At 26.5% G+C, this 24,759-nt stretch overlaps 1 protein-coding gene across 3 annotated transcripts in view; it reads left to right on the forward strand.

The window, feature by feature from the left end:
• Nucleotides 1–24,759, forward strand: part of LOC145830662 (uncharacterized) — a 60,955-nt gene that overhangs the window by 30,196 nt on the left and 6,000 nt on the right. For all 3 annotated transcript variants that reach the window (XM_082938282.1, XM_082938283.1, XM_082938284.1), the window contains exons 9-19: nucleotides 306–467; nucleotides 959–1,107; nucleotides 5,917–6,046; nucleotides 12,485–12,648; nucleotides 13,055–13,172; nucleotides 15,235–15,408; nucleotides 17,820–18,000; nucleotides 20,085–20,239; nucleotides 21,046–21,110; nucleotides 23,514–23,707; nucleotides 24,166–24,250. In XM_082938282.1, coding sequence (XP_082794408.1) covers nucleotides 306–467; nucleotides 959–1,107; nucleotides 5,917–6,046; nucleotides 12,485–12,648; nucleotides 13,055–13,172; nucleotides 15,235–15,408; nucleotides 17,820–18,000; nucleotides 20,085–20,239; nucleotides 21,046–21,110; nucleotides 23,514–23,707; nucleotides 24,166–24,250 — 1,577 coding nt within the window. The remainder of the gene's footprint in view (nucleotides 1–305; nucleotides 468–958; nucleotides 1,108–5,916; nucleotides 6,047–12,484; nucleotides 12,649–13,054; nucleotides 13,173–15,234; nucleotides 15,409–17,819; nucleotides 18,001–20,084; nucleotides 20,240–21,045; nucleotides 21,111–23,513; nucleotides 23,708–24,165; nucleotides 24,251–24,759) is intronic.

Below are 24,759 nucleotides of genomic sequence, written 5' to 3' on the forward strand. Positions count from 1 at the left end.
TGTGGTTATATCATTAAACTATGATTATATCAAATGACTTGTAATAACTTAAAAAATAAATAGTATTTAAATTAAGAAGTTTGTTATTTAGGTCAAAATATAATAATTTAAGTTTTATGAGTTTTTGTTTTAGTTAAAAATTTTTTAAAAATTAACCCATAAATTTATATACTTCAACAAAATGTCAATTTTAATTTAGTTTTATTTTAACTAATTCTTTCACCTTTGCAGTATGCTAAGTTAATAAATAGGTATAATTTTTTGTAAGGTGTTTTTATTGAATTTAAAATTTTACTAATTTACAGAAATTTAAGTGGAAATTCTCTTTCGAGTGATATGTTTTACTCTAGCGAACAGAAATTTGTGTTTCAAGACTTGCATATGTTACAGCAACTTGATATTAGTAGTAACAAGCTTGCTTTTTTGCATCAGTATGCTTTACACGGACTGCATAGTCTAACATATCTGTTAGTGATTTAGATTAAGTAAATAAATTATCTTAAAATAGGGTAACTTTGCGTAAGTTAAAAATTCTTATTCAATTTATATCGACGTAATATTGACTCAGCTTTTTTATAGTAAACATCTTAAAACTATATTTCTTATATAGTAACTGTACAAGGGCATGATTTTAATAATATTTGGTTAAGATATTAGTTAAAAATTAATTTATTAATTTATCTGCACAAAATAAATTTAAATACTTTTAGTTGAAGCTGTAAATTTAAAGTGACATGTATAGTTCAAGTTGTTGTGCATCAAAATACACATATTATAGATATGTTTTGTATAATTGTAAAGTAATCTTTTTTTTTTGTTTACTAATAGTCACAATAATTAATTTATTTTTAATGTAAATGTAATAAGAATTAAAAATTTTGTTGATAAGTAATGTTTTAATAATGTTTATATAATTAATGATTAGATATTTTAGTTTTACATTCTTCTGACAAAACAGGGATTTATCAAAAAATTTTATTTCTTTTGATTCAAAGCAAGCAGTTGAAAGCAGTAGTAAACAGTTTGAAAATGAAAGTGTATTCGTTGAATTATCAAGACTTAAGTACCTCAACTTAAATAACAACAAAATAACTAGTTTGCCTGATGGTTAGTGTACGTAGAACTATTTTAACTATCCTTCTTATATAAATTATGTAATATTAACCATAACATAATTTTCTTAAAAGCTGTGCAGTAGTCTACATGTATATAGTTTAATTTGTATCTACTAAATTTGCTGAGGTATATTGTTTTTTACATGATATCATATACTATAATTATACTTGTTTTAAATTGTAAATTGACATAGGTTTTTTTTAATACACATTGAAACATACAATTAAGCCAAAACAATATTCCTTTTTAAAATGAGTATAAAATTTAGTAATCAGCTGTATACAATTTTTTTTACTAATTAGCTTTCTACAAGTTTTTTAAATATTTTAAGTACAATTATAAGTCTCTTTATCTTTACTTTTAGAAAAAAAAGTTACTAATTCTTGTTGAATAAGCTTACTTGTAGTATTTTCTTTACATCATAATACTTTTAGTAGCAAAGCTGTACAGATTCTAATAACTAGTATAAAATTATGACTTAACTATTGATATATTTATTTACCAAAGCTTTTGTAAACCTAAACACTTGACTATAAGTAATTCGTGACATGATATCAAAAGCTTTCACTTAGCAAACGGTATTTAACTTACTAACGCGCTATCAAAAGTCAAACACCAAGTTATATGCATTCTAAAGATTGCTACCTCTCTAGATACAATCTTTATTAACTTTTTTTAACAGTTCACAAAAACTTCAAATGATGTTTATTTGCTTGACTATTTTTAGCTTGATTTGCATTGTTTTAATTTTTTATATACAAATCAATTTTGCTACAATTAGAAATCATAGTTTTTAAAGAGCTATCTGCAACTATACTATTGCTACTATATAAGTTTTTACCTTGGTATTTGAGGAATAATCTCTAGTTCTAGGTCTATTATAAGAATTATTTATGTATTTAAGATATGTATTTATATTTAAGCTAACTACTTTAAATTCTGCACTCCGTTATAGTTAATACTCGATATAATAAAACTTTATAAAACTCTAGTAGTCAGCGCTTATTTACAAATCAGAGCTTATAAGTCATAGAATGGGCTTATTAAACTATTTTCTAATCTCAGTACCGAACTAAGCGCCTTAAGACCGACTTAGTGTAATAATAAAGATTACTCAACACTCGAGATATGGTTGTTATAATATTAAAAAAAAATCTAGGTAATTTGTTCTAAAATCGGTCTTCAGACTCAAGAAGCAGTCTTTTTAAGCGCATATAACGACCTAAGACGAATTTAGTGGAACAATATTGCAGTTGTTTCCGGTGCATAGCTTAGATATACATTTTACAGAAGACAATGTATAATAATTGATTTATTGTAGAGATCTTTTATCCAAGCCTTTTCAATACAGTATTGTGGAGGTTTGGTAAAAAAATGACTGCTATCTAGGATAAGATAAAAGCATGTCTTTACTTCCAACGAATTCTGCTAGATCATTTTTTTCTCTTTTCATTAGCACAAACAGGCAGTTTAGGTAATTTATTCTTCTTTCTAAATCAGCAGTTCTTAACCTGGGGTAAATTTCCTTGTTTTAAAAGGTAAATTTTCTTTATTACAAGTTATGTAAACTAATGTTTATAATTTAACTTTAGTTTATAACTTAGTGTTTTATTTAAACTTTTTTCAAAGTTAAACATACGGCTTTAAATATCACAGCTTTTTATATCTAATAAGCTTAAAATTCAAAAATCTAGGTTTTTTACTTAAAACTTGTTTGTAAATTGGGGTTAAATTTGGTAATAACCTTCTAAAAAGAGGTAAAACATGAAAAAAGATTAAGAACCGCTGTTCTAAATAATGTGGGCTGATCCTGTTTTATTTAATAATTTACAAAATCCTTAGGTTTGACTGATAGAGTGGTATCATTATTAAACAAACTCAAAGAACCTAGTTCTTCAACAAAGTATCAGAGATAGTGATTCGTGGATTTAGGTTGCACAAAATAAATCAATACTTTTGAATTTTGAAATCTGTGTATTAAATCCAAGTCTTTGCCCGGAGCTGCTGAAGTTACAGTAAATTAATCCAATAGAAATCATAGCAGTATCACCAAGAGGAATGTCAGAAATTTCTTTACTTGTCATCACTGATGAGCAAAATGATTCTGATATTTCCTTGCCTACTTATACTTGCGTTTGTTAATTCTACTAAATTTTGCTTTATCTACAGAGTCATAACTAGCTACCATGTCCAGTTTTTATGCTATCAAAAAATGCAAGTCGGTATTCAGGGAATTTTTTTTTCTGAGATTTAAAACGTTCTTGGTGATTTTTTTCATTTTCTTTTCTGTATCTGTTGGATAAAAGCGCATAATTTTGTCCAAGTCTATTCAATTGCCTTGATTACCTTTCTTTAATGACTTATGATGCTTTGCCCCTTTTTCCCAAAATTAATGTCTATAGAAAAACTATAATGGGGATTTTTCCACATTGCACGCCAGTTGCGGGATTGTCCATTTAATCTATTATTATCTAAATTTTTGAACTAATTTGAATTTAAATGTCTTTAAAAAATACTCTCATAAGAAGCTTTAATTTCAATAAATATGGTTTTGTTCAAAGAAGCGCTTTCGTGTTTTAAACGAGAAGAGATTTTAAAATCTAAGTTCTCTACAAAAAGTCAGTTTCATTTTGAGTAAAATTTTACCATTGAAATCTAAACAATTTGAGTTATTTAATAAGTTAACTTAAATCTGTTAAAACTAACAATTTTTAACGCAATCTTCCTATTAAAATAACAAATTTATTACAAAGTTTGATAAAAAAATTGACAATAATCCTGTCGAAATGATACTACACCTGCACAAAACTATAATCAGGGTTGCCACATGGTCAGGAAAAGTCAGGAAATCAGGAAAAGTCAAGAAAAATTAAAAAAAATGACAAAATTCAGGAAAAAATGGGAGGTTTTGAAAAAAAAGTCAGGAAATTTGATAAAATTTAAAATAAAGTCAGACTTTGTCAGTTAAAATTTACAAAATTCCTTATTTTCCAAAGCCTTAAAATGGTAAAAATTAATTAAAGATCCTTTAAAGTCAGAATAAAATTCCAAAATTTTCCTAGAGATTAAAAAATTATTTAATTGCCAATGCCTTCATCTGGTATAAATTGGTAAAATATCCTTTATAAAACTGCAAAATTTTTCTATTAACATACTGAACAAGTACGTTATTGTTTTAATATTTTAGTTGTGAAAGTTTGTTATCAATTTAAGGTTTTAATTGCGAAAGTTCCTTATATGTCGTTTGGTATATTTAGATACATTTATGCTAGGAAATGCTAAAAAATTGTGTCTTTTTTCAGACAAGCTGTGTTTATAAGGTAATAATACAAGTATTTTGCTGATAGAGCTGTTTATTGCAAATACATCAATCATACACAGATGGTTCAAGTGATGTAATAGAAGTTTGATGATTGAATTCAGCAAAAAAACTTTTGTTTTAAGCTGTATTAAAAATAGATTGAATGCTTTGTATAGTTTCAAGTGTTAAGTTATGTATTTTAGAATAAGTTTAATTAAGAGTTTTATTTAGAAAAGTCAGGAAAATTATAATAAAAAATCAGGAAATTTCTCTCAGCTTGATCTGTTGCAACCATGTATAATATAAAAACAACATTAGTGGTAAACGTATACTTAAGTTAAAAAAATCGCAATCATGTTTAACACAAAAACAAATTAAAAACACTTGTTTTGCAACAATAAAATATAAATTAAATAGTTAAGGTAAGACACATGTAAGTAAAATATGTAAAAAAAGACATGTATAACTAATAATGTAAAATCCGCTGCTACTTTAACCCAATAGAAGAATTCTTGGGAGCTTTTAAAATGAGTGAGTAATATTATATATAAAAAAAGCAAATGAATGGTAAGCTTTTTTGTTGTTAAATTTAACCAATCTATTACTAAAAAAACCTTATAAATGCAATAGATTACGCTTTCAATCGACCATTTTTTTTTTCAGTTTGATAATGATATAGTTTTTAATTCGTGCAGTTTTTTACTTTATCTGGTGATCATGTATAGAAGAAAAATAATATCGATAGTTGTTTCGATATACAGATGAGAATTTTTCTTGGTGCAGAGGTATGCAATCTTGTGGGTTTATATATTCTCAATTGACTCAAAATTGTTTTTCATAGTTGTGGATTGTTTAAAGGCATTAAAATCGGTGTCGTTGAGATTTAAAAAAATTTCAATTTTAGATAAATATAGGCAATTATGTAACGATTTATACAAGTGTAAATTTTGATGCGGATCACAAAAATCTATTAACTAAATAAACGTATAACTTCCGCATTCAAGTGGCGAAGTAAACTTATTTATTAGTCTTGTTTTATAAAGTTTACTTTAATTTTTCGTTACTAGGTTCTTTTAGCATTTCAAAGTACTATTGTGATCGTTTAAAATCTAAAGTAATTATAAGATGGTTTAAAATACAAAACAAAAATTAAGATTCTGGTTTAATTTATCAAAGACCACGTTTTTGCTGATTTAAAATTTTTGTTCTGTGATCAAAGTGCGATCTCAAGCGGCAAATTACTGTACTACGAAATTAACTTTTAGATAAAAAAACAAAACTAGGTTTGAAGGATACCTATATGATAATTTTTTATGTTTTGTTTTTAGAAAAAGTATGTTATACAATCTATATATTAACATTCATTAATAACTATCGTAAGTGATTAAAAACTCCACGTAAACATTAATGGAAACGGACTTTTTAACTCTTTTTTAAGTTTAATTTCAAAAACTGTATTTATAAATGTATATTAAAGCTATAAAACTATTTCGATAAAGGTTTGCTATTGGAACAAACCCAGTTAGAAGTTGTAGATTTGACCGGCAACGAGTTGACTTCCTTTGGAAATCGTTCTCTCCCTCAACTAACTAAGCGTTTCAATATTAACGTCAGAGTGTATATCAGCACGTAAGTTTGAATTTTTTTTAGAAACTGCTCATTATTTATTTTTGTTAAAATATAGTTGGTGTGGTTGATTTTTGTCTAAAGAAAATCTATAATTAGATAAAAATACTTTTCGAAGTTTTTATTGTTTCGAAATTCATATGTTAGCATTTTTTTTGAAACTCTTGAATTGAAACGTTTCTATGAATAGAATCTCCAAATACTTTTGATTATAACTTTTCTCTATATTAAGTAGCTTAATTTAAATATAACAATCAGAATTCTCCTCTTGAATCCAAGCAGATAGTACAAACTTATCAATTCACGCATTTTTTCATAAAACTACTACAAAAAATAAAACAATAGTTTAAAAATTTACAAGTTTATTGCATACTTTAGTTCAAATCGATTTCGGACAACAGTCCTTCTTCAGTGAACTTTAAACTAACAGCTGTTTAGTTTATAGGTGCTAATTTAAAAATGTTGAAACTTTTGCTTTAAACTACACCTAACTTTTTTTTTCAAATTCCTTTATCAAAAAGGGATGAAAATTTAAATTTTGATGAGCAAGCATTTGCGGTTACAATGATAAACTTAATTTTGAAACAACGAAGCAAAAAAACAAAACGACCAATAAAAGTAAAAGAAAGCGAAATATAATTTGGTATAATCCCCCATTCTGTACTTCAGTTGAAACAAACATCGGCAAAGAATTTATAAATCTAGTAAAAATACATTTCAACAAAAATAACCCAATGTCAAAGATATTTAACAAACATAATATGCGAATCAGTTATTCATGTATGGCGAATTCGGAGAGATTAATTAAGTCACATAATCAAAGGATTTTAAACAAAAGTAATTTAATCAATAGTCAGTGTAATTGCGCTGGTGGCTGTAAATATAATTTGAAGGGGGGCAATTGCCGGTCCGAGAACATTATTTACAAGGCAACAGTTAACTCTGACCTTGAGAAGAAGTTCTACACCGGCTTATGCTCCACTCAATTCAGATTTCGGTATGCTAACCATAAAAAATCCTTTAAAGGTGGTGTATACGAAAATGAAACTGAGCATTCGAAGTATGTTTGCGGCCTTAAGCGTAAAAACATTGGTTCTAAATTAACTTGGGAGGTGATAAAAAGAGCACAGCCAATAGCAGATGGTAACAACCCTGTTTGTAGGCTGTGCTTAAAAGAATCAACAGCCGTTATGTATGCGTTAATAAAGGAAGGTTGTTTAAATAGGAGGAGTGAATTCATATCGTCTTGTCGACATATGAAAAAGCTCCTCTTAAAATACAAGAAATTTTGAAGTATTTTATAGTCAATTAACTGTTGTTTTCGTTAGTTTTAGTTGTTTGATTAGTTAGATGGTAGATCGATTTTTGTACTGAATATTTGTAATGTACAATGTTCAATTCTTACGACATATTGCTTTTGTTTTTTTGGAAACTTTTGCATCTTTGTTTACCAAAGTGCTTTTTATTTTAAGTTTGAACTGGCTGAAGATTAGAGATAACCTTTTTTGTCTTTATGAAACATATGTTCCAGTATTTTTAAAATTGTCATTTCAATAAATTATATACATATATATATATATATATATGAAATAAGGTTAATGTTTAAACGTAAACACTTTCAACTGAGCCCACTTGAAGGGCTTTTAAATAATTTATTCAAATGGAGATTTTAAAAATTCTGGAACATATGTTTCACAAAGCTTTAATTTTTCATAAAGCTTTGATCATCAGCCAGTTAAATTCAAAATACAAAAATTTTCGTTGTAACAGTATGACGTAATATTTAAAAGCCCTTCAAGTGGGCTCAGTTGAAGGTGTTTAAGTTTGAACATTAACCTTATTTTATACATATATATATATATATATATATATATAAAATAAGGTTAATGTTTAAACTTAAACACTTTCAACTGAGCCCACTTGAAGGGCTTTTAAATATTACGTCATACTGTTTTTTGTTTTTTTGCATAACTTTTGTATCTTTGTTTAGTACAGTGCTTTTTATTTTGAATTTAACTGGCTGATGATTAAGGCTATATGAAAAATTAAAGCTTTGTGAAACATATGTTCCAGAATTTTTAAAATCGCCATTTGAATAAATTATATATATATATGTATATATAATTTATTGAAATGACAAGTTTAAAAATTCTGGAACATATGTTTCATAAAGCTTTAATTTTTCATATAGCCTTAATCATCAGCCAGTTAAATTCAAAATAAAAAGCACTGTACTAAACAAAGATACAAAAGTTATGCAAAAAAACAAAAAACAGTATAAAATACAGTAATTTTAGTTGTTTGATTAGTTAGATGGTAGATCGATTTTTGTACTGAATATTTGTAATGTACAATATTACGTCATACTGTTTTTTGTTTTTTTGCATAACTTTTGTATTTTTGTTTAGTATAGTGCTTTTTATTTAGAATTTAACTGGCTGATGATTAAAGCTTTATGAAAAATTAAAGCTTTATGAAACATATGTACCAGAATTTTTAAAATCGCCATTTCAATAAGTTATATATATATGTATATATATAATTAGAATTAAGTTATTTAACTTGATAAATTAAATATTTCACACTGAGCCCACCTTAAGGGCTTTATTAATAAAAAAGTTTATTTCAAGATGTAAAATTTAAAGGACTCGAGTTTCGTGCCTATGCACTCATCAGCTTCAAAACAATTTTAAAATAGAGCAAAAAACAAAACACACAAATGAAAGTTAAAAAAATTAGTATAAATAGATTATGACGTAATTCTGAAACTATCATAAATCATGCAAAACGGCTTGTGCAAAAATTAATTTACCCAATTGACATTAAACTGGCAAAAATTCATAAAACTTCAGTGAGTAAATATATATTACGACAGATAATTGAAAGAGATAAAGATAAAATTAAGGTACAAGGTGAAATTTAGACTATTTTAAGATGAAATTAAAACTTGTTAAACTTTAAAAGCGTTTATTTATATGTCTACAAGACGATACAAACTCGCTTCTTTTATTTAGGCATCTCTTGTCTTTCAGTGCACATACAACGGCTGTTGCTTCTTTGAGACACAGCCTACATATTGGGCTATTGCCGTCAGTTATAGGCTGTGCTCTTTTTATAACTTCCCAGGATATTTCAAAGTGAATGCCGCTGCGCTTTAAGCCACAAACATACTTCGAAAGTTCAGTGTCATTTTCTTATATGCCGCCTTTAAAAGATTTTTTATGATTGGCATCGTCTCAACGCCAGAGTTAACTGTGGCCTTGTAAACGATGTTCTCTGAACGGCAGTTGCCCCCTTTCAAATTATATAAATTTCAAATTATATAGTTTAAACTCAGGAATTCGAAGTCAATGTGGCTGCGCTGGTAGTTGTAAATATAATTGTATGTCTAAGATATATAGGCCAACCAGTTCGCAAGTTTCTGCGCCATGGAAGCTTCCCATCGGTACATCGAAGCTGTTCTTGTTATGATTTTTCGACCAAAGTTCGTGTTTACAAATACACTAAGTTTTCAAATACAAAAGCTCTTCAGTTTGTTTATTGTAATGATATCTTAGAACATAAGTCAAAATGTACATAAAATTAAGCAACAACTTTAAGGAGTTTTACGTCACTAAATAAATCATTTAAAAATATAAGACACACCAAGTTTGCGTAAGCGTTTAAAATTAATTAAAATACTTGCTTGAAAAATGTTTACAATTACTAAAAAGTTCATTTCGTTTATTTAAAGCTAGGTTTGAGTTTAATTTTGAGATATCGTGTTTTGCATATTGCAGAAAGTGCAGCCATGTTTTAAATTGAATTTGTTTTTTGTTTGTACTAAAATTTCCCAGTTAATTCTAAAAACTTTATTCCTTTCTTTAAAATCCCAAGTATATTTCCTAAGTATATTTCGAATGCGTAGTTTTTAGTCTGTATTTACTGTTGTTAAAAAAACATTTATGCCATGTATACTTTCTTCTAAGCGATAAAGCTGATGATTAAACATACTGTTTACTTTTCTCTGATGTTATTACCGTCGCTCTATAGATAACATTTGTTAATAAACAATTGCCATGCATCTATCCTGCAGTTGCATTGCTTTCGTTCCTCTGCCATATCTTCCAACATTTTGCGATTACGAGACATTATCTGGATGTTTAGCATGCACGAGTACGAAATTTTTCAACAGTTTTCTATTCAAAATTTTATGGTACAGGTGCGTTTAGCCAAAGTTTCGGCTAACAATTTCCAGTAACCGTTTACCGATTTTAGTCTCTACCGACAAACAAAATGGTGGCGTGGAATACAGGATGTTTTTTCTTTTCCTTTTGGTCTTTTTATCGTTACCAGCGTTATATTTCAAATCGTGCTTGTGATCTCCTTTAACTAACGCTTCTTGGTAGTGCTGTTTCGCTCTACTAAAGTATGCATATATATGATATTTAGTGTTTATTTTTATAGCTACTTTTGAGTTTCTGGCTTGAATTTTTTTTTTTTGAAAATATCATAAAAATACCCTCTCAAAATTTTAGATGATATGAAGAAACTTTTCTTTTGCATCATCCGATTTTCTAAAAACCACCCCAATGCAAAATGTATGGGATCCATAGAATGCGACCTTTGAGTTTTAAGCTGTAAATTATTTAACATGTGGCCAATTATCACACAAACACAATGTGAACTACTTAAAACGATTTAAAGACAGTTTTATGATGGCATTTTTTGTTTTCTGAAATAAAATAAATTTCAAGATAACTTACAAAAAGTGATGAAAATTGCATAAATCAACAAATACCACTGTCCGCTTGCAGGGCCTGGCATCCACGACGGAACAGATACTGCCTCTGAGTAACTTGAGATCATCTTAAAATACTGTTACTTACAATATTAGGCAATATTAGAATATCAGAATATCAAATATGCATATCAACATAGGGAATATAAATATATGGAATCAATAACAATAACAAATACTAATAATAATCTGAATATTTAACAGGATCTAATAATTCTAAATTATTATATATAAATACAGATAACTTAAACTACCACTAATATACTAAATAAATCACTAGTATATTATAAACAACTAATTTTTACTAAATTTTATTATTAAACAAATTAGAAATGTTGACTTGCAATTAAAGATGATAAAGAGAGATAAACAGTATTTACAAAATAGCAGTTCTCTGAAGCCTTAACATGTTACTTTCAATACATATAATGTCAACTCCAGCCCTATCATTCAACTCTGCCATTTAAAAAAGTGTCTTCAAAAAACAACAAAACTTATCTATTGTTACATAATATCTTTTGATTTTAGCGTTCTTAGAGATAAATAACTTTTTTGTACTTTTTCGAATAAGCCTAACATTACACCACCATAAAACTTTCTTTAAATCGTTTTAAATATGTTAGTTATTTTTAAATAACATATTTTAAATCGTTTTGAAGTAATTTATTTACAAAATTTCTATCTACTAAATATGCAATTGAAAGAAACTGTTGTGAATCAATACACAAGTAAAAACTATGAAAAGTATCAACGATAGTAAAGATAGAGAAACGACTAACAGTTTTGAAGAATTTAGCTTTTTATCGGCGTTTGCTTCTTAGACCGATACTGCTAAATCGGTTAGCTACTTCACTAGATGTAGAACTTCATCTAATGATGTGTATGCAATACTACTTCTTTGGGACAGTAATGTCTTTTTTATCCTAAAAGCGACACACATCATAGTGGGTTGTATAAACTAACGCATATTTCAAAGACTAATGTTGATATAAACGCATTTAAAAGAATGTTAACTTCTTATGATAAAAACTTTATTTGTTTTTTAATCAACTGGTCTTAAATAATTTCAGAGAATGATTATTTTTATTTCTATTTTTAGTTCAAAAATAGATATTTTCTAAAAATCATAAAATAAGGCATCCCATCGGCACAATAGCACATTTGAAAACTACCTTTGGTATATTAAAGCTCAATGTTAGTTGATTTGCACAAATAACTTTGAGCTATAGAGTACGTACAACGACAGAGGGTTTTACTTGTTTCAACAAAAAATGGCAATTATTCGTTTCAAATGATTAGCTCATGTTCTATTTTTGGATATTATATTTCAAAACTCTAGATCTACCCGATCTTAAAAATATAATCCGATTAAAACCGGATGTGATTTTGTAATTAAAATCAAATCAAAAACGGATCCAGATACATTTTTAAAATTAGGATCCGGCCGGAACCGGTAGATCTCTAGTGCAAACCAAACTTTAACAATAATACTGTAATTATACAATTATTCTCAGCTTAAAGTTGTTGTTTAAAATACTTTATGTTGAGTTATAAGCTTGTTAAATTAATGTAAATCTTAAATTTTAATTTGAAATACCTAGTATATACTAGTTATCAGTTGATTAAACAAATTTAAAGTTATTGTAAATTTTTATTTATAGTAACAACTTGTTATGTGATTGCAAGCTATTCTATTTTTCAATGTGGAGTCTTAACTACTTCAAGTTAAGAAATACATCAGAAGACGTTAGTGCTTTTTGCTCACATCCCGAATATTTAAAGGGGAAGAGTTTGATAGAAATTGAGAAAAACAAACTAAAGTGTGGTCAGTTTTATGTGTATTGCCATGTTTTTAAATTAATTTATAAGCTTAACTTCTTGCTTAAAAATTCAAAACTTAATAGTATCACTACATGATTTGAAATAGTTTTTATAGATATTTTACAAAAAATAAAGCTGTTTGCAAAGTTTACTTAAATAACTTCTATCTTAAACTGATAACTAAGATTTTGTTTTTATTAACATTTCTAAAATAACTTATCTACAAAAAAAAAAAAAAGAAAACATTTAACGCTTTTAAAACAATCTTTTATTTTTGTGATATTAATAGTAAGCATGTACAACCTGCTAAAACTAATTGATTAAGTAATGAATATTTTAATATATTAGATTTTGAACAAATTTAAACATTGTTGTAGCTTTTTTATTATAGCATTATTCTACAAACGCAGGTAACCAACCAGTCCCATACCTACTTGTGGAGCCACCTCCTCGGTATGCCGTAAGAATAGGAGAAAATGTTACTTTAGAATGCACTTCTACTGTTCTTTTGACTTCTTTAACCAATAGGTTATTTAACTTAAAATTTTTCATTAAATTATAGTATCTTTAGTTTTTTAAATAATTTTCTATTTGTTCAATGAACAGTTTATATTTGAAGTTTATACAGTATACTGAATTCTTAAAAAAATATTCTTTTATTATATTAAAGATTTAAGTATAAAATATTGGTTAAATTTAACTTAATTTGTAGTCTCAATTGGTATTTGGTAAAATTTAGTGTTGTAAATAGTCTAAGTTATGTAATTTTACTATAAATTGTGAAATAAATAAATTTTGTATAAAAACTGAATAGCTTATTAGTAATATAAACTGTTGTAAATCACTACATCAGTAATATATGTAATAAGTATTAGCTATAGTAAAGATAGAGAAACGACAAACAGTTTCAAATAATTTATCTGTTAAGAAGGAACTCCGGCGTTTGCTTCTTAAAGTCGATTATGGGCATAGGGGGGTAGGGGGAAAAACACCTTTTTTTGGTTTTTGATCTTATTTTATATAGTTTTTACTAAGCTACAAGATGCTTTTTACAGATTTAAAAAATTCAAAATAATTTTTGAGATATAGTCGGTCAAATTCGGAGGCAACAATAGGATCCTTATAGGAGGCGCAAACTAAAACGGCAAATAACTAGAAATCACTAAAAATCTATCTTCTCCTAAGTTTTTTGAGATAACTGCCTTAAATTTTTAGGAAATGTTCGTTAATATATTTAGAAAATTCTGTCGGAACAAAATTTAAAAAAACTAAAAAATAAAAATTTATAATAAAAACAATAAAAATAAAATGTTTTTTTGTTTATTTTTTATATAAAAAATTTTTAATTAAAAATTTTTTTTTTTTAACTGAAGTTTTTAAATATATCAAGGAACATTACCTAAAAATTTAAGGCAGTTATCTCAAAAAACGTAGGAGAAGATAGATTTTTTTAGATTAGATTTTTGCCGTTTTAGTTGAGGCCTCCCATAAGGAACCTATTGTTGCCTCCGACTTTGACCAAATGTATCACAAAAGTTATTTTGAATTTTTATAATCTGTAAAAAGCATGTTGTAGCTTAGTAAAAACTATATAAAACAAGATCAAAAACCAAAAAAAAAGGTGTTAATCCCCCTATGCCCTTCAGTGTAAATTAAATAGCCACGTCACTAGACGACGTAGAACTTCATTTGATGATTTCGATACAATATTGATTTTTTGACAACGATAATATCTTCTTGGCTCAAAAGAGATATATCACAGCGGGTCATATAAACTAACGCACATTTGAAAGACACACGCCGATATATAAGCATTTTAAAGAATTTTAATTCATTACTGTAAAAAGTTTTATTTATTTAGTTGGCTACTCGTCTTAAAACACTTCAAGAATGTTTACTTTTATATCTTATTTTAGTTGTGAAATAAATTCTTTCGGAAAACTATAAAACAATGCATGCTATTTGCACATTATTATTTTAGTTGTTGCCAATGTGAAAGTATAATTTTTACGTATATAAATAACTTAATAAATCTTCATCAAACTCTTCTAGAAAAAGAATATAGGAAGTTCTTTAAAAAACTAATAGAAACAATTTTAAGTAATAAAATGTTTTTTAAGACTATTTATAGTATTCCAGTGCTAAAGCTTTAAAACAAATTTATGACAAGGTCTTTTAACAACTTAATTCAACAATTTAATAAAGCTATTGTTACTAAATAAACAACATTTATCTTAAGATTAAAAAAAAGATAAACTAGGTACTAAAAAACTTGTACTTTAAAAAATATGGAATAAAATCAGAAAACAGGAAAGCAATTAAAAACCTGGTAGACACCATAAAAAAAAGTTCTATAGGAAATACACAATATTTACATTAATTTTTTTTGTAAAACCCAAAGTATAGTTTTTATTTTGTAAATTAAAGCATTATTCCGATTTGTATATACTTGTCTAAAATTTAATTTAAGGGCAAAATTCAGGTTATACAGTTTTGTATTTGAATATTGCTACGTTTTTAGAATAGCTGTATAATTGAGATTTCATTTGCTCCAGCAAAATAAAGTTTTTATAAAAATATTTTATGATAGTCAATGGATTTGGGATGAAGTATCTATTAGTACTACTTGGTGGAAAGAAGACAAAGTTTTGAGGGGTGGAGAGACGCAGGTATCACATGACAATCGCACTTATGATGGGCGTCAAGTAACTACATCTATGCTTTTCATTAGAAATGTAGGCTTTGAACACCAAGGAAAGTACAGGTTTGTTTTAAAACCTATTTTGTAACTAATATATACAATTAAATAACTTCAAAAAGAGGTAATGCCCACCTAAGAGAACCGTAGTATTACTTTCCTCAGTAGTTTCTAATTAATTCAATGGCTATCAACAATATTTTAGTTAAAAAAATGTTCTTAACTATTTCTCAAGCTGAATCTAGATTTTGATGACATGTTTTAAGTGTATCAAGTAGAGGTTCAGCCTACGTTAGGTCCGACATCAGTTAAGGGGAAATCCTTAAGTAGTTTAAACGGATAATTAATAATTTATTATTTTTGAGAATAAACAATTACTCAGTTTCACCGCAGAGCGGATTTTCAAATTGTAAATCTTATTCAAATAGAATCACTTTGTCCTATTTATTTGTTCTAAACTCTATAGTTTAAATGGATACCCAAATACAAAAATTTTTAATGTCCCTGAATATATAATGTTTTCGATATAATGATGATTAGTGAATTTTTTACTATTTTTTAGACCACATTTTCAATCAAAAATGTTTAGTAAATATTTTAATTAAACTTGAAATTTTTAATGAGTATAAGCATCTGAACTTAAGGGACGATGTGGTTATTAAGTGGAGTATAAAGATCTTTTATACTGACAAAAAATTGCGGAAGTCTATCTCGTCTTAAATTAAGGTAATACTGAAAACTGGTTTCTGTAGCTTTACCTCATGTGTCAACGCAATTAACTTTCGAATTTAAAGTGTTATAACAATGGAAAATAACTGTAGAAAATTCGGTTGCTACCCATGCGGTTAGTCCATAATTTTCAGAACGAGGATTTACTTAACGGATCAGCAAAGTGGTACAGTCGAGAATTGTCATTATTGTTAGCTTTTGGAATTACACTACGTACAGTGACTGACCGCCTTCGTGACTTCTTCTACAGCTTTTTTTTGTGGCTTTTTCTATTCAATTAAGTACCTCTATCTGGTACTAAGACTTATCCTTGTACGAGTTTCCGTAGGGTCTACTCCCGAGTTCTTAGCTCCTTTAAGACTATCCACAAAGATTAGGAGAATATTTTTAGTAGGTGTATGAAAGTCAGCTTCAACTTAAAATGATGAAAAAAAATATTTCACAACTTTCCGTTACATCTTTGCGTTGAATACGCTTATCTTACCCGTATCGTTCAGGTTTTAGTACTTTTATTTCCACGCAAGTATAGTTTATAATGAAAGACAAACTGTAGGTTCTATGTTAGCATGTTTAAGTTGTACTTACTTATACAAATAAGTTAATGATATAATATTAATATTTAGTTTAGCAGTTTACATTATTATATTACAATTTCACTCTTGCATTAACCTCGTCTTTTGAATAACTTCATACTTTTAACATTGAAATGTTTTATTCTGTTTTATTTCATATTATAAATCAATAGAGAACAATAAAAAAGTGTAGGATGTTATAAATTTAAAATATTAATTTACTCTCTGTACAACTTTTTAGGTTAATCTATTCTTTATGTACTTGTTAGTAATGTATATTAGGGTGCACTGCTGCCCCTCAAAAATGAAAATTTTGGAATTTCACTTAGTAATTTTTTTTTGACGTTTGGAAGCCACATAAATAGACAGCACAAAAAAAAGCTTCCTAGCTTTAAGCCTGCTAAAGCAAATTACTTTTGAAAGTTTTGCTTTATATTGGTATATTTAAAAAGTGGAAAAAAGACTGTTTCACAAAAAACTTATTTTCTCTTACATTTTTTGAGATCATTACCTGAAACGGTTAAGAAATGTTCCTTACCATGTTTAGAAAATTCTGTATAAAAAAGTTTAAAAAAATTTGAAAAAAAGACAGTTTTTCTTTGTTATTTTTGCATAATATTTTTGTTTTTCATTTTTTAAAACTTTTGTTCATACAGAATTTTCTAAATATGGCAAGAAACTTTTCCTAACCGTTTCAGGTAATTATCTCGAAAAACGTAGGAGAAAATAAGTTTTTTGTGAAATAATCTTTTTTCCCCTTTTTAAATATACTAATACAAAGCAAAATTTTCAAAAGTAATTTGCTTTAGCAGGCTTAAAGCTAGAAAGATAATTTTTATGTGCTGTCTACTTATGTAATTTCCCAACGTCAAAAAATTTTACTAAGCGACATTCCAATTTCGGGGCAACAGATGCACCCTAATGTATATGTAATAATTATTTTGGATCATTGTTACCCAAAATTTTTAGTTTAAATACTTACTCTAACATATAAATAATTGTGCTATTGATCAATTTAAACTTAGTAACAGTAAATTCAAACAGTAGTCAATAGTCTTAACAGTAGTATTGCAGCCAACGTATTGAAAATTAACTAAGTTTGTTATTATTAAATGCCTTCCCAAAATATACATTCTAAAAGGTTGAAAAAGCAATTAATGAAAATTAAATGTCTAGGTGTTTGTCGAAGAACAAATTTGGTACAGTTACTTCTACTCAAATAAACATGCTTATTGTTAGTGAACCTCATATAACTAGGCACCCACCTAAATTGCAAATAGTCGTCAATAACAATAGTGATGTCGAACTCCTATGCGAGGCAGAAGGTGAACCCCGCCCTGTGCTTGGATGGAGCAAGGCTAGTTTAATAGCTTGTCTTAAAAACTAAGATTATATTATCGTTTTATTATACGTATGTAGAATATTGATCAGTAAATACATTACTTTTACAATTGCCTAGTTTTTAAAAACTCAGATTAATTTTTCAAAATCAGCAATATTTTTTCTATAAACCTAGATATTATCTAGTTTTACTTAACGTAAAATGTTTTAAATACAGTTATGTTCTTCTGATTAATATTCCAAAAAATGTTTTGGATAAAAAGATTAATAGCTTAATTCGGTCAGTCCGAAATGTTTAAACAAAATATATTACGTTTGTAAGAGGAATGTATCATGTTCCAAAAAAATATGAAGCTACAATTAAAAAAAAGTTACAACTGTATATATTATTAAAATCGACAGTAAAGTAACGTTGTATAAGAATTTTTAATAAAAAAAACACATTTTTTTGTTTTTTTTATCTAAAATTTTTTTTTTTGAAAAAAGTTTAAATCGCAACATTCAAACCACTCATTAAAAAAAAATTATTGTCATCAATCAGTTGAAATATTTTGATTTGAAACAAAAAATCTATCATATAATTAAGGTTTTTTGTCATCATCAAAAATTTTTTTATTAAAAACACATTAAAAGTAACTTAACAGTATCTTTTCAATATTTTTATACTATTTAACACAGTTTCTTAAATAGAAATTAACTTAAAACTAAAAATAGACCCAAAAATGTGTAGTTTTAAAAACCTGGAAAAAAATTTGAAAAAACGAGTGGCAACCTTGATAATTAAAATTGCTTACTTTAATAATCCTACTTAGAAGAGTTAAAAAAATTGTCAAATTATTTAGTAAATTGTATTAAATAAAAAATAATGTCTACTAAAGTAGAATGAAAAAAAAAAGTCAAATAATAATAGTTATTTAAAGTTATGTTAACTTAATACTAACTAATGCTAAAATTATATTTTACGTAACACAATAAAATCCTTATTCTTCTAATAAAAAATAAAAACACCATTTTATTAAGAGCTTTGTAAGACTAGTTTGTTTTCAAATTTTATCTAGATTAAAAAAATACTGATTAAGTTAGAAACGGTCTGGTTAGAAATGATCAAGTTAAATCGGGTTAGAAATGATCGGGTTTGAAATAATCGGGATAGATTTGATCGGGTTAGATATGATCGAGTTAGAATTGATTAGGTTACAAATGATCGGGTTTGAAATGATCGGGTTAGATATGATCGGGATAGTTTTGATCGGGTTACAAATGATCAGGTTAGAAATGATCAGGTTAGAAATGATCTGGTTAGGTATGATTGGAATAGATTTGATCGGGTTAGATATGATCAAGTTAGAATTGATTGGGTTACAAATGATCGGGTTTAAAATGATCGGGTTAGATATGATCGGGTTAGATATGATCGGGATAGATTTGATCGGGTTAGAAATGATCAGGTTACAAATGATCGGGTTAGATATGATTGGGTTAGATGTGATTGGATTAAAAATGATTGGGTTAGAAATGACCGGGTTAAAAGTGATTGAGTTAGAAATGATCGGGTTAAAAATGATCGGGTTAGAAATGATCGGCTCCCATAAAATCAACTAACTAAAAAAGTTTTTAAAAAGCTCAAACTGTTATGATAATTTTTTTTGGAAATGAAATGAACAAAAGTAAATAAAAAAGTTCTTTTTACATATTTTTTGTGTCTTTTGCAATTTTTTAGGATGTATGTTTATCAAACTTAATATCACCAATCTTTAAAATAACTAAATTTGTTTCAACCTAAAACGTTTCTCGTTATCACACAGTTGTGTAGCGAAATAAAAAATATTTTACAGTAATGTTTTGTTTAATTACCACAAGGAAACGTCAATTTTATCAACTCAGTACTGTAAATGATTGTTGTTATTGTATTTCAACAAACTACTTGATTCGTCTTGATATCTTAACATTTATCAAGTTATATAACTAACAGTCCATTACATCAAACTTTGTATTAGTTTTGTTACTTTTGTTGTCATTTATATTTTGTGTTTGTTGCTTCAATGGATGGAATAGATGAAAAGTTTTTACTCATTAAAAAATTTTACTCATTTATTTTAGTTGGATGGTGATTTATGGGCAGTGAAAGAGACTCCTTCAAGATTAATCAATATGCAGCAGTTAACAGAAGAAAATATATTTGGGTACACTAATTATCTCTCAACAGTCACCATGAATGTTAAAATTCTGCATGTTAAACCTAAAGATGCTGGAAGGTTAAATAGTTACTATTCTAAAATCGTTTATACTTAAGCTGTTAATTAATTACTAGACATCTCTCAGTAAAAGTTTTTTTTTATTGATATATATGTGTATACATAATTTATTATAAAAAATCAATTAGAAAAAACAGAACATACGTTTCATGTAAACGATTTTATTGTTTTTAATCAACGGCTATAGTTTGAAATAAATTGTACTCTGCTAAACAATGTTACAAATGTTAAACAAAAAATACTATGACGTAGTTATTAAATATTGTACAGTACAAATATTCAGTGCAAAAATTAATCTTCCATCTAAACAAACAACTAAAATTCATCACACTACAATTAAATGATTATGAAATACTTAAATAATTGTTTTATTTTCAGAGGATCTTTTTCATATATCGACAAGACAATATGAATTCAATCCTAATATAATAGATTTTAAAGTTATTCATAGTCACTTAATTATAGTTTTGTGTAGTAAGCTAAGTTTGAAAATGCGCTGTATAAAATTGTACAAATTCTTAAACCAATAACAAAACTAAAATCAGCGTATTTTTCAAACTTAACTCGCTGCACAAAAACCTCCATATTACTACGTCAAAATACCTATATGTTTTTCAAATTCTAAGTTTCTAAAAATTTAGTTTCTTTTATAAAGCATATGTTTAATAAACTTTAGCTTTACTGAGGAATATATTACGTAGTAGTATCTCATATACGAAACGGCTGTATAAAACTGTTGTTTGTTATATAATTTAATAAATAATTATATATGTATATATTTATTTTTAAAAAAATCCTACAAACAGATATCAATGCAAGGCAAGCTCAGAGTTTGGTGAAGATTCCTTTATTGTTGATCTTAGAGTTCAATGTTAGTCCTTTTTTTAAAACTATATCTATATAACTAAATTAGAGAAATTTTTTTGTACTAACTAAATTCCAAAACCCTTATCTTGAACTTAAAAGTATAACTAAAAATGCTAAGTGCAAACTAAGAACAAAAACTGTTTTTTTTTGATATTTTTGGATATTTGATTTAAATGTGGTTGTTTATAAAATAGGTTCAAGTAAATACTTATTATGATAATAAGTGCATTATTGTAACTTTGTAAAGAGAACCAAAGTTCTTTTCTAATCCTAGAAGATTAACAGTTGTCAATATTTAAACTTATTGAAGTAGTTTTGTCTAGTTTTGATTTCGAAAATATGTAGACAATTTAATACTTGTTTTCAAAATATATCTTTAATAAACTTGCTGTTTTATAGTATATTAATAAACTTTTTAAAAAGCCACTGCGTTAGATGAATTAAAAAATAGGGTTAATAGCACTTAAGTAGCTTGCCTTTTTTAATAAAGAATTGATCATTTGAAGATAAAAAAATGATTAAGAAACCAATGAAAAAGACTGTCTCAATTCTTAAAGTTAAAATTCTTAAATGGAAGTTTTTTGTTTAACAAAACATTTTAGTTCTGCTGAAAAATACTTACTTATAGAGAAATATAATAAAGTCTTAATAAGATATTTTTAATAAGGAATAAAATTCGGATCTAATAACAAGGTGGCCAAAAAACCTGGAAATTGACAATTTAGGTTAAAAATCATAGGACTTAAAATAAATAATTGAAAAATAAACTTCGAAATACCTGGAATTTTGAACAAAAACCACTAAAAACCTGTAAAATCTGGAACAATTTTTACATGATAAGTAGTAAAATTTCGATTTTACACAAAAATCTATCAAATTGGTAAAAAGATTTGTCATCATATTTTTTTTTTCTTAACACATTTAAAGAAGTTTTATAGCATCTTTTCCATATTGTTATACTATTTAACACAGTTTTACCATATACTTAAATTTAAATTAAAAATGAACCCAAAAGCTAGTTCTTTCAAAAACCTAGAAAAAATTTCTCAAAACCTTGTAATAAACAAATACTTTAAAATTTCAATAAATATGCTACTAGACTGTGGTTTAAAAATGTTTAATATATTTTTAAAACTATTGAAAATTCATAATCTAAGCAAACAAACTATCACCAAATTAAAAATAAGTCATATGGACAACCAGCTTTAAACAGTTTATAAACTTTAAGAAAAATGAACATTTACAGTTACTCTAAGTTACTGTAAACTACAAAAATAATTTGGTGATAGTTTGTTTGCTTAAATTCAGAAATGATTTATTTTTGATTATATATTAATACGTCTTAAATTACAATCTACTATTCAAGTTATTTACATTTTAAAGTATTATTTATTAGGTTTGACCTTTATTTCTTTGTAATAGATTTTGAATAAATTAATGTTTTATTATATTACTCTATAAATAAGTATTTTTCATCAGAATTGAAAACTTTTAATAAACAAAATACCTTTTTTTAAGTGTTTTTGATTTAAAAGTTGAGACGCTTTTTTTCTAAGGTTTCTGAACTTTTTCGTTTCAAAAAAGGTATAATGAATATAACAAAAAAACTATCTTCTTTGTAATGATATCTAGTCTTCTTAAAATATTCTTTAAAACAGTTATATAGTTAGCATAAAAATCTGACAAAAACAATCGATCAAACTTCTGAAATTAGGATTTAGTTTATGTTTCAAATAAACTTTTTTAAACTCTTCATAAACAGTAAACATTAAAAATATTTTAGATTCTGTTTGTAAAGTAATAACGACTAACTTGTTTTTACTTCTCACCGTCTTTAAATTAATAAAGAGCTCTCTCTCTTGATTTCGCCTTGTCATTTTGGATAGTACACCGTTTTTTACTACTGCGTCTACTCCTAATGCTTAATAGGCATTGCTTTTAATCTAGTTTAGTATATATCTTCTCTACTACACTTGATCCAGTTTTGCTACAGTACTGTTGTTAAACTTTAGCTGATTAATATATCATTATATTGATTAAATTTTTAAACCACACATTAAGCTACATATCAACATTTCCATTAAAAACCCTAGTTTTGAACTGTAGAATTTGTTATTTACGAAAAAATACTAAAATTTTAACAGTTTACTAAATTGTTTAGATCTCTATATAGTGATAAAATTTGTGTGTATATATTTATTCAATGTAGAATAGCAACATTTTTTTATCAATAAAAAGTTATTTAAATACTTCTGTGATCAAATTTAGCGTATTTGTTTAAGAAACTTAGCTATCCTTGTTTAGTCTTCAAAGTAGAATATCAACAGATAATTATTATTTTAATGTTTTTAGATATGTTATAATAACTGTAATTTAATAATATTAATATTTTTATTTATTTTGGCAGTTGCTCCTTCGATTAAACTTCCAAAAATAAATGAAGTTAAACAACGTTTGGGAAATACTTTAAGTTTGTACTGCAGTGCCACTGCATGGCCATATCCTTCTATTAAGTGGTTGCTTGGTGAGGAAGATGTAGTTACCTCAATTCGTCATTTTATCACTAATGGTAACAGACAGCTTATTGTCTATGATGTAAATGTAAGTTATATTTAGTCTTAAAATAGTATTCTGTTCGAAAATTAAAAAAATGAGTACTTAATATAGAAAGTATTGTCCTTATGTATGTAAACAACATCAAATTTTACATATAAAATAGTCAAAATTACTAGGCCCATAGTTTTTTAGTTAATGAAATTTCTAGTTTTTAATTGTATTGAAGTACTGCTTGCCATAAAATAATAACTCTTCGTAATTAATTTTAATTAATGATTAACAATAAATAATTTGCAACAAAACTTAACATGAATAAGTAAGGTAATAATAAAAGCTCAATCAATAAAGTAAACTTTTAAAAACATAAGATTGTTTAAATTACTGTTGACAATGTTGAAAAAATTTACGATAAAACTGTTCAATTTTTATTTTTACTGCATTTTTGTCGAAAGATGTTACTTTTTGTGTTTAAAAAAGTTCATTTTAAATTATTTTTTACATAGTACCATGACGCTGGAATTTATTCTTGTATTGCCAGTAACCATCTTGGTGTATCTAAAATACAATTTCGTGTCAAAGTAGTTTCTAGTGAGTTGAATTTTGATTTTATTTAAATAAGTATTTTATTTTGCATTTATTTACTAGTAAATTGATATTAGTATTTTACTGGTCCAAATAATTAAAAGGAGAATTTTTTCTGCTGTAGAAACAAAACGTCTATGTCATAAAAAATAATCAAACCAAATTTAAAACCAGTATTTATTTCGGCTATTATCAACTAAGTTGAGATGTTTAATAATAAATAATGAACTTTACAACACGACCATTAACATCAACATCGGACACAACCTACGACCGGTTTCATCCTTATTTAGACTCTTTTATTTTTTACTAAATTTATTACAAAAAAATCTGAAAAGACACAAATTAAACCATTAAACATAAACAAATCGATATTTACAATATATATATATATATACAATTTAGAAACAAATTATAAACTTTTACAATTTGTGATTTTTGTATGATTTTTTTTATACTTTTATGTTGTTGCATTAAAATTGACAAAATTGATAATAAGACAAGTTTATATTTTT

The sequence above is a fragment of the Thalia democratica genome, chromosome 1, assembly GCF_965202585.1.
Source record: "Thalia democratica chromosome 1, ktThaDemo2.hap1.1, whole genome shotgun sequence".
In the NCBI taxonomy this organism is placed as follows: Eukaryota; Metazoa; Chordata; class Thaliacea; order Salpida; family Salpidae; genus Thalia; species Thalia democratica.